Here is an 11,700-nt window from a genome sequence, read left to right on the forward strand (position 1 = left end):
TCTACATTGAGTGGTAGTGTCCACAAACGAAACTCTACAAGTAACTTATAATACCCGTCCTGCTATATAGCACAGAGACAACATCTAAAGAGTCAGATTTAGAAGTTTTCGAGAGAAAGGTTCTGCGGAAGATTTATGGTCCTTTGCCCATATGAGATATACGATGACGTCGAGACAGTTCAGCGAATTAAAAAAAGTGGCTACGCTGGCTAGGTTATGTTGTCCGAAGGGATGTGAACAATCCGGCTTTTAGAGTAGAGAGTAGTAGAGAGAAGTTTTCCCCTCCGTTGGAAAGACCGGGTAGAGAAGGTACTGGCTGCACTTGAAATCTTCAATTGGCGCCAAAGAGCGAAAAGAAAGAACGATTGGTGCGCTGTTGCAAACTGAAACAATAACGAAGAAAATGAAGATTAACCTGGAACTTGATGACTTCATATGAGCTATTCTAGGTTTATAAATATTTCATGAAGCATTTTTCTATTGAATTACTCTAACTGTCATATCTGAATGGCAACCTCAATACTTCTCTTTCAACCACCATCTTATCTCAGATTTACACTCGCATACGAAGGAGATGCTCTGCCGGATGAACCCAAAATGTAGCGATGAAGATCTAGGTATATATATGAGAGTGAAGCGGCGATGTGAATAAAGAGGCAAGGTCAGTTACGCGCTCTCTTAAAATATTGCACTTGAGTAGCTCTCCAACTTTAAAATTTGTATTATATAACTCTACTTTTCCACGTATAGTACGCACCATTGACATATATCCACTCATTATGCATAAAAATGTAAACACAATGGAAACATTATGCTTACATTATAAAATGCGCACTACACCGGTTGACCTATGTCATAATTAGCGCCTAAAATAGTAAATCTTGTTACAACACTCCGCCAGCAATTAAAGCGAACTAATAGTTTACAAGTGAGTGGGCCCACACTTTCCTTCACATTGAATACTAAAGAGCCGGTAATCGGCCGATTGCCACTGTTGACCACCAAAAATGGTCACCCACAATGGTTTAATGGCAATTGACGCCACAGTTCGTCACCAAGTCCAACAAAGTATTGGGTCGAAAGTGAAATGTACAATGGTTGGTCGAGTAATTGTGGGTAATGTGAATTTTTTCATATAAATGGCAGCACTAAAATTAATAATTCATTAGCAAGATAACATTTGCATAGACAAGTGGGGTCTTTGGTAAAACAGCAGTAAACTTCAAACTCTGACAAACATAAGCAAAATGACGTCCATAAAATTCGTAAGTATACACTCCTAGCTTTTTCTTGAACTTTAAAAACTAAGCATTATTTATTTTTTTTAATTGTAGGCTTTCGCTTTGCTAGCCATGGCTGCAGTAGCTGTCGCTAAGCCTTCGTATCCTCTTGCACTGAACTCAGCCATACCGGACCATTTCGAACTGGCTCCACCGGTACTGCCACCAACACATTTCCATGCGGCTGCACCCGCTCCCGAACCCTGGTTACCTGAACCGCATTTCCATGCTGCTGCACCTCTACCGGAGCCTTGGCTGCCAGCGCCTCATCTATTACCAGCACCTGCTCCATTCCTTCCTGCTCCAGCGCCACTGTTGCCAGCTCCAGCACCGATTCTACCAGCTCCTGCACCGCTACTTCCAGCTCCTGCACCAATTCTACCAGCGCCTGCCGCATTACTGCCAGCTCCTGCTCCAGTCCTTCCAGCACCCGCGCTTTTACCAGCTCCCGTAGTACATCATCATCACCACGTGGTGCCCGCTCCACTGCCCGTACCCGTGCCAGTGTTGCAACCCGCGCTCGCCCCTCCAGTATTGGAGCCTGCAGCATTTGTAGCTCCGTCATACCGTGCCGTTCTCGGTCCCAAAACCACCACCCATCACGTGTCAGTCGGTTATGCTTTCCCCACAGCGCATGTGGCTAAAATAGTGACACCTCACGCTCATCTCCATTCCGTGCCTGTGCACTCGGCTAAATTATTGGCTCACCACCACCACCACTCACTCTTCTAATTTCCTTTGTTGCAAAGAAAAAGTGATTAATTAGAGGCAAAAGGAGGTCGATATGCAAGCATATCAAAAGCGAATAGTACCAAAGTCATTTATGTACATACCGTGCATCAGTATGTCAGTATGTATATACCATAGAGTTTAAGTTTTACTTTTGCTCGATTGTTAATTTATTTAACATTTGTTAATTTTAATAATTTTTTTTATTTTTTTCGTATTTATTATTTGTAATGATAGTTACCTTTATAATGATTACATAACCAAAGTAATCGAATAACTAGTGCAATTAAATAAACAAGTAATATTATTGTATGTGCAAAAAAAACGAGACTGGATTTCTTCATTATCAAGAGCATATTCTGTACAAAACAAATATTTCTTAAAATTATATTCTCTAAAAGATTTGAGCTGGTGAGACTCTCGATTAGGTGTGGTTTCTACCTTGTAGGCCAGAAAATCTGCGTTTTTTTCGATTTTTTTCTTATTGAAGCTTAACAAATTGTTTTTGTTGATCCAAGTAGATGAGAGAAAGGAGTACCGAGCAATGGCGGCAACTCGGCGGTGACACCTTCTCATAGCGGAAGTCCTAGCTTCCGTAAATAAAATCTGAAACACAAACGGAAAATATTTTCTTATTCTGTACACTTTTCTGCATCCGCGGTGCTAGAACGAAACAGAAATTATGAAAAATACCAGAAATATGAGGTTTTGAAAAAGAAAATCGATATTTGGCTCTTTATTTTTTACTAATTCCTTTTTTTGTCAACAATTTTCAATATTTGTTTTAGTTTTAGCACCACTGGTGCGTCCTACTAACTGGTGCGGACTTCCACTTGAGCACATACCCTTCTGAATAAGCAACAAAATAAATGGCGATTTTACGATATCAGGAAGTAGAAACCCCCATGAACTATGTTCTTTAATTCTTTGATTTAACGAAAAACTATATCTGCCAGGAAACCCGTTATTTTTCAATATGAGCGCTACAAAAATTTTAGACGGTTTTCATACAAAGTTCATCAATCCTCGCTGGCTTGTTGGCATAGACCATAGACTTTACTTAGCCCCACAGGAAATAGTCTAACGGCGTCAAATCGCACAACCAAGGCGGCCAATTAACTGGGCCATTTCGTGTTATCTCACGTTCACCAAACTTAGTTTTCAATAAATCGATTGTGACATTCGCTGTGTGGCGTGTGGCGCCGTCCTGTTGGACGGAAGAAGTACGGCCCAATAATAAGGCTGGCCCATAATGATGATGCTGATGATGAAAATCCAGATGATTTTCAAGTTGTTGCTCGGCGCAATTCATGACTATACGATGATTCTGGTGGTCAAGCGGCTTCAGTTTTTGCGTCAATTTGATCTAGTAAGAACGTAGGCTAAGATCTTTTCACAAAATTCTCCACAACGACATCACAGAGATGCCCATCGCTTGATAACGAGGTGTGAGAGACTAATTTTGGTCTTCCTCAATTGATGTGCTAGCGACAAAAATATTCTCGACAAAACGAGCACTTATTTGTCTCACTGGCACGGGAATATTTTGTGCTATACCTGTGGATTTAAATTTTTGTACTATACGTAGATATTGGACGTAGCGCTTTTAAAGTTGAGGCCACTGACTCCGAATTTAGGTAATAAACTTTAATAATTTCGACTCGTTGTTGGATCGCATATCTTTCCATGATGAAATTGCAAACCTCACTGAAGAGAAATGTCAAAAAATGACGGGAAAAATATGGCTGTCCCTCCCTCGGTCTACTTTTGTAGCGCCCATATGAAATAACCCTTTTATACCATAAGCATTTGAGGTTCAGTTTCTCTTCTTGTTCTAGCATTTTAATAAATCCAAAAATTGTACTTGAAGCCAGATATAGCAAATGTTAGGTATTCGGATTTGAGTATTCCAGTGTTTTATTAATTTTTCTATTGAGAGCTATTATGCTAAGTCGCAATGCTCTTCTGCCACATAATCAACAGTAACCACAAGAAAGCATATGTACATCATACATTATACATACCAATATTGTTCCCGTATAGTGCAGTGGCATATCCTTCATAAGTAAAAGCAGTTAGAAGATTAAAGTCTATTCACTAAAGTAATATTTTCCACACTGGATCTGAAACATATAGGCATTATCTGGAACAGAAAATCCATAAAATATTCAAATTCAAGGCAGGCACGACATGGGTCATGAGGAGAATGAGTATCAAATTTTCGAGATGTAGAGTGTTTGTACGGCTTATATTTTATCTTATATTATCTTATAGTTTTGCAAAGGAAAAGAAATTGAATAGGCAGCCATTTTTAACTTCAAATTGAGCTTAATTCGCATAATGATATTCAATATTCAAACGCAAAGGAGTTTGCCTTGCTCTAAGCTTTTCTAACAGCTCAGTCAACATATGAAAAAAGAGTATATGATACATACTACATATATCTACATCTTATGGTTCTAATAACCTACTGAAAAGCTCCATTTTCCCTAGGTTGTTCAAAAAAGTTTGGAGGATTCGAGTTGGAGACAAATTCTTCAATAACGAAACAACCTTAAACACCAAAAGCCTAGAAGTGCAAACAATTGCTGACTAAGAAGATGGCGAAGTAAAGTTCTCACTTGAAAAGCAATACTTGAACTTACAGCCGATGAGATAACTTATTTGTGCTTTTTAATTTTTTCACCAAAAATTTGATTTTAATTTATTTTAATTAACCAATAAAATCATATAGATGGTATTAGTAGTAATACCTGTATGGAGCTCAGGGAATGGACGGATCAGAGTAAATTTTGGGGGAAACTATATATATAATTTGTACTTGCAATTGAAGGTGTCACTTATTATGGAAATAATGTATAACTTTGAACTACGGAGAGTTCGATAACTTGGGTTGAGTTTGAACGGCTAAAACATCTTATGTGATCTGAAGATAAGGCCAGTTATTTGAGAAGTATGAAGGAACATAGAAAATCGATACCTAGGCTGATACATCAAAATATTTTGTGCTGTATTCAATTTTGTTCACATGAAATTCCAGCCGGGTGTGTTCAATTTGTCAAGACATATCTATGCTACGTAGATTGGCCACTGATACCAATGTACGAGGTTTGTACAAAAAGTATCGAAAATTTTGAATTTTCACGGGCTACTTGTATCCGATTTTCGATTGTTTTTTTTTTGTGTCATATTTATACTCATATCCCTTACTTATGCTGAAGAGGTGGATAATTTTGAATACGTACTTAATTTTTAACAGCTGTTTTGCTGTTCGCCTTCGAAATTTGCTTATTCCGAAAAATGCATCAAAGAATTTGTATAAAATTGTGTGTGAAAAACAAAATTAAATGCGCGAACGTAATCGGAATGTTTTCTGTGGCATATTCCATCGTGCCATCGATCGCGGCTGCCCTTAGGCCCCCAAAAAGCATATTTTCGGCCCACCAAAAAAAGCCGACCTTCTCAGGACCTCCAAAGTTCTACCACAAAGAGACCGGGATCCTCAACAGGGACCCCTGAACCCTCTCGGAGCTCAATTCAGACCACTCTCCGGTCTAACTGGAGCTCAAAAATCTCAGTTTCCCCTCGGTTTGATACCAAATTGGCTTTCCTCACCTAAAGTTCGTGCTAGCAGCATCCGCAATCCCTTGCGCTTCTATCAACTAAACTCGGTCAGTTCAACCATCTCCTCAAAAGAACTTACCGCTAGCCCAACAACCTCTCCCACGTATCCATGCACTGATCGCCTGGAAAAAACAAGAATCGCAAATACTGGTAAAAGCACAGACTTTCTTCCAAAGGAAATTATAGGTTCTTCTTCTTTTTTCCTAGAGCAAAAGCGGCGTTTATCGATCGTACGAAAAGTTCTCAGAGGATCGAGAAGATGTGAACGACGAAGAGCAAAGGTGAAGGCTTTGCAGTTTTTTTTTTCGATTGCACGGACGTCTTGCATTATGAGTTCTTGCCAAAAGATCGTACGGACATTAAAGATATTCCCCAGACCTGTCCTCTGTCATTTTTTTTGCTCCCAAAACTGAAGGGGACTAAGAAAGGCGATGATACACTACGATTAAGGAGAAAAAAGACCGGAACGAAGGAAGAGCTAAACAAGATCACAAAAATTACTTTCTTAAATTGAAGGGTACAAAAGAGATATTCATGAATAAACACTTTCTTAGGAAATACAAAATTCTCGTCACTTTTTGAACAAACCTCGTATATAAAGAAGTTGACCCGCTGCCGTTGTTTAAATTGCATAATTTTCATAATTTCCCATTTCAATCGTACACAAATCCATATGTATAGGCATACATACTAGCATATGAGTATATATTAAATGGATATATTTATAGCGTGGCATGCAAATGTGCGGGTAAAATAATTCACTCATTTCCAGCACGCAAAATTGGGCAACTCATTCGGCACGCAAAGCACGTAGCCAACTACCGTCTGGTTGAGCCGTTGTTGGTCACAGAGTTGATGCAACCGACGTTGACGGTATACGCAAGCGTACGCACTATCAAATTCGCCATATACCCGAACTCAATCGCTGGTGAAGACAAGAGACCGCGTAAGACGGCAGCAAAACGCAAAGGTGCAAAGTAAACAATTGACCCCGAATACTACATACAGTGTCTTGTGTTGGCACAATTTGCTCACACTTCCCACCCAACGTTTTTCAAGAAACTACTGAAGACGAAGCTGGGTTATTTGTTCTGAGTTAAATGTGAATTAAACAAACGGCAGTAGCTTACCTTTACAATCCACTTATTTTATAACAATTGCTCGCTCTGTCCGAGAGACGTAGGTAGTTAGGTAAGAGTACAGTCGCTTAATTCGAAGCATGATCTAAAACCCTAGTAGTTAAGTAGGTATTTACTCAAAGATACTTAATCTAAATATATGCTGACTCAAAGTACCGCTCCGGAGAAACCGTTTTGAGTTAATTGAAGACATCAAAACAAATTCGACGCGAGAGCTGAGGTCGACTGACATAAACAGCTGCAGTAAACACACTGCTTGACAGATCGCGCTAATTTTTGGTATCATGATTAAGGACCGTTGTACCAATCTAGGAAAAAAAATTACCTGTCTTCCATATAAGCGGGAGATTTAAATGAAGAATTCCCGATACTTTCTGGACAACATATATAATTATCACATGCATAAGTCGTCGATGAACAACTGCTAAACGCCCGCGAAGTTCGTTGGTCCAGTACTAAAACGCCAATGGAGATCCAACTGGATCCCATGCCGATGTGAGCGGGCTTTGCAGTTGTCAACGAGTCCGCTGTGGCCAGGCATTCAAACAAGTAAAGTTGCTTGATGATATTTCTAGTTAGGCCAGATACGCATTGACCAGCTTTATGTGCACAGTTAACGAGCTCAGCGCTTGTATTGTGGCTCTGTTGTCGGAATGAGTGCGAATCTCCCTGAAAAAGGCTACACTTCGTAGCAGTACGTATTTCGCCACCTTAATAGCAGCTGATTCTGCTGAAAAATCACTACAGTGGTCCGGTAGCCTAAGTCTAAGACTGACGGAGAGCTCCTTACGTAAAACTCCGCCACCAACCTTCCCTCCTACCTTGGACCCATCTGTGAAAAAGCTAACTGCGTTTAATGACTTGAAATAAGTAACGGGTAATTCAAGTAAAGGTACTTATTTTAATAGCCGTTTTTTTACAGATCACGCGTACATAACTCCTGTCAAGTTGTCATGTTACTTTTGCTCAGTACTGCTTGGCATTTTATGATGGAAAGACGAACGCCTGAACAATGTTTATAAATCGTTCAACTTTATTGCGAAAGTTCACGTTCTGTAAAGAATGTTTTTCGCGCGTTTCGCTCAACTTATAGTCAACATAATATTCAATAAGGAATGCTGGAAATCAAGTTGGGTGATGGTGTTGCCAATAGTGCGCTCGGCCTACTGGGTTAGCTCAATACGGCATACTGAGCGTACTACTGACAACACCATCACCATCTCAAGACCCAGCATTTCTTATTGAATAATTCGACATAATTTACCACGTCAAGCACGCAGTGAAGAAAATGTAGCAGCCGTAGCTAAGAGTGAACACAAAGACCGTGGGAGTCGATGCGGCCCCGTTCGCAGCTTGGAACGACTTGGCCATTTTACGTCGAGATCTTTAATTGAAAACGTACAAAATAAAGCTTGTGCAAGAACTAAAGCCGCTCGACCTTCACAAGCGACATCGCTTCGCTCTATGGGCTCTTGTTATGTAAAGTCTAAAGTCTATGCGGACAATCTCGCTTTGTTTCAGGCCTTGGTGCAAAATACCACGCGCGTCAGTCGCCAGTTACTAATCGAAATGCTCAAACGAGTCATCGAAAATTGGACTTAACGGATGGACCATCGGAGACGTAGCCGCGACCAACATTTGAAAGATATAATCTTCAAATAATAATAATAATAATAATGCATAATGATCACCCTCCTCCCGCCCAACCGACGCGAGGAGCGCAACCCGCGAACAATTCCGCTCGAGCCGAGTCATAAAAGGCAAGGCGTTGCGATCTTAAGCTGCTCAGCTACAGAAACAATAATTTCAACAGCCAAAATTAAGAATTAGATTAAAGTTTATTATTTTTAAATGTTACTTGTTAAGAGTAGATAAAATAATTTGTTTAATGGTAAAGAGTGAGCCTGTTAGATCAAATGTGCTGGAATGAGAATTGAAATCATGACATATACGGCGGAATGGCTCATTTAACTCAAAATTTGTTCTAGAAAATTTTAAAAGTAAGAGTCTAAACTGCCTGGTAGAGCGAGCGTGAACGTTAAAATTAATATCAGATAAGAGAGATGGGCTACAGAATAACCCATTCATGAGTTTTACAAGAAATATTATACCAAGTATCTCCCTACGACTAGCGAGTGTCGGGAGATTTATAAATCTTAAAAATTAATTTAAATTTGAAGTTTCTATAGCTTTTCTTTAAAAAAGTGGGAAACCTCAGTTGGGTCACTCTTTATTATATTTCGAAGGGCCCTCAAGCTCGTAGAGGCAATATACATATGTACTCATGTAGGTAGGTTTCTGTAAGTTTGATTTTAATAATTTTCGTGAATTAAAATAGCCCACTGTACATGGATACCCAAATACGGCTGACGACCATTGAGTGTATAAGCTGGGATAGTCAGGTATCGCTTACTGTCTAATAACTGTAATTCGCTGTTCACCAAGCGATTCGTCGAGCCAATAAATAACAATTTGCCGACAACTATGTACTAATGGAAATTAAATTATTTCATTACTTGAAGTGATTACGCAGGCGTTGATTGCGGGTGGCGGCTTGTGACACTATTTGGCCAACGTGCACGCATACAATAAGGCAACACAAACATGCTCATATGTGCTTTTGTATATTAGCTATGAATATGCGAATGGGCCACCGCATGTTACCTGGAAGTACGAAAGTCAATTGCTGGGCACATGAAAGACAAAAGTGTGACAATGCCTTGGGTGTATGTGGGTTTATGAGACATTCCATGGTTTTTGTTGCAATTTTCGCATACAACCGAGGCAAACTATTTTTGGTGGTATTAAATAATGTAATGCGCAATTGATTTATTTAAATTAAATTATTAATCAATCGGTTATAGCTTAAAGGGCATTGGTAGGTACAAAATTGTAGTGCGACGAACCGGCGCTTACCAAATATTTTGGAAGCTATGCACATTACTTTACAGTTAAACGAATCGTTGATTTTTGTAAAATTACACTGTACTACTTAGTCGCCTTTGAGCATATGCAATTATTATAAAAGATCTATCAAAGCGTGCGATATGCATCAAAGTCGTTCACAACGTCGGGCAATTAACATCGGCTCACAAAAGTTTTTACCACAAAAAAAAAATTTTAAATATTCCAAAATATGGCCTATAAATTTGTTGTAAGTACTTAATTAAATTTTACTAAATTTGTAAATAAATCAAATGAACCGTTAACATCTTTACCCTTAATTTTGCTTCCAGCTCATCGCTTTGTTCGCCTGTGTCGCTGTAGCGAACGCTGGTCTACTGCCTGCCGCTGCCATTGCTCCTGGCTTTGTCGCACCTTATGCGTCATCGTTCAATGCTCATCACATTAATCACGCCGTTGCGTTGCCAGTCGCTCCACCCGCAGTGCCAGTTGCTGCACCGGCACCCTTCGCCGTGGCTGCCCCACCAAGAGTAGCCTTTGCTGCCCCTGCTCCTGTTGCAGCGCCTTTTGCGTTCGCACCTAAGGTGGCTTTGGCCGCCCCCGCACCGGTTGCCTTCGCTGCCCCTGCTAGATTAGCTGCCCCAATCGCCGCACCTTTGGCTGCGCCTCTGCCATTCGCACCGGCGCCACTCCAATATGCTCCAGCACCTCTGCGTTTCGCTGCGCCAGCACCCTTCCTGGGTTAAAACGATGAAACCACCTGAACTATATAGATTTGTAAATACACTGGGCGCTTATTATGATTAAATTATTGTAAGAGATGCATATTCTTAAACTTTGATTTGTTGATTATTATAGAAAATGTACAAAAATATATATATACGAAAAAAAGAATTATCTTAATCGAAAACTAATTGTTTTATGTGATGTTGGTTTGTACCTTACGCGTTCCATAATATTATATATATGTATATTATTTGTTCCATACGATTCTTACGAAATACTCGTATGCTGCGGAAGGCTTACACTGACGAGAGATTCAAGGTGCTAGAATTGCATTAAGAGATCCATCCTTATTGTGATTGAGAGAGGCATTACACTGGTAAAAAGGAATCTCGTTAGATGGCACAAGGTTTGCTTCATTACAAAAGGTAATAATGACGGTTTAATTTTTACCATATCACATGGTTTAAGAACTAAAATTTTGGGCTATTATTCGGATCGAGGGATACCCAAAAAAGTCAGCTCACTACACAAGACCGAATCTATGATATAATTTGGATAAGTTTAGTACATTAGTGGGAGTTAAATCTGTGGTGCTCAGCCACAATCCAGCAATTGAAATTTAAATATTAAATTACTTTCTGGGTGCGATTAATAATTTAGATTATTCTAAAGAGCAATAAAAGTTTATATTTGATCAAATATAAGGCAAGATAAAGGTTTGTAAAGTAAAGTGTTTAAGTCTTGACCTACCGAACGCTGGACAGTCAAGAAGGAAATGTTGAGTTGTTTCCACCTCATCTGCTTCCATACAACTTCTGTAGGGGACATCTGGTTGGATTGCCAGCTTTACTGCGTGGACGTCAATAGGGCAATGGCCTATTGAAAACCCCAAAACTAGCGAGAGGCTAGCCTTACTGAAGGCAAAGAGATAACTTGATCTCTTACGATGGATTTTGGGCGAGAAAGTTTTTACGACAGCACATGTGCCGATGGAGGCCCATCGCCGTTTTCATATCTGAGTGGATGATCACTTCTCTAAAGAGAGTGCAGCCTCAAAGCAATAAATCTACTGGAAGATATTGCTATAATCAAGAAGTCTGAAGCTGGATCCATCAACCTTCCCACCAAGCATTGACCCATCCGTAAAGAAGCTCACTGTCCCTCTCCTCTGACTTCTTTTTCTCAACCACAACTCCTTCGACAGCATATGGGTAGAAAAGGAGCCGCCAGAGTTCGGCCCATTACCCAAATAATCTGATATGAAGTCAAAGTGAATGAGGATTTCCGAGTGTTCAGAG

The 11,700-nt window shown here is 39.9% G+C and overlaps 2 protein-coding genes across 2 annotated transcripts; both read left to right on the forward strand.

Moving 5' to 3' along the window:
• The first annotated feature begins 1,247 nt into the window (after nucleotides 1-1,247).
• Nucleotides 1,248-2,012, forward strand: LOC126762861 (uncharacterized). The gene is made up of 2 exons (XM_050479903.1): nucleotides 1,248-1,265; nucleotides 1,335-2,012. The coding sequence occupies exons 1-2, from the start codon at nucleotides 1,248-1,250 to the stop codon at nucleotides 2,010-2,012; spliced, it is 696 nt and encodes a 231-aa protein (XP_050335860.1).
• A 7,767-nt stretch (nucleotides 2,013-9,779) lies between these two features.
• Nucleotides 9,780-10,436, forward strand: LOC126762874 (nematocyst expressed protein 3-like). Its single transcript, XM_050479918.1, has 2 exons — nucleotides 9,780-9,926; nucleotides 10,009-10,436. Exons 1-2 carry the CDS (start codon nucleotides 9,909-9,911, stop codon nucleotides 10,420-10,422), a joined length of 432 nt encoding a protein of 143 aa, XP_050335875.1. The 5' UTR covers nucleotides 9,780-9,908; the 3' UTR covers nucleotides 10,423-10,436.
• Nucleotides 10,437-11,700: the final 1,264 nt, after the last annotated feature.

The sequence above is a fragment of the Bactrocera neohumeralis genome, chromosome 6 (genome assembly GCF_024586455.1).
Source record: "Bactrocera neohumeralis isolate Rockhampton chromosome 6, APGP_CSIRO_Bneo_wtdbg2-racon-allhic-juicebox.fasta_v2, whole genome shotgun sequence".
Taxonomy (NCBI): domain Eukaryota; kingdom Metazoa; phylum Arthropoda; class Insecta; order Diptera; family Tephritidae; genus Bactrocera; species Bactrocera neohumeralis.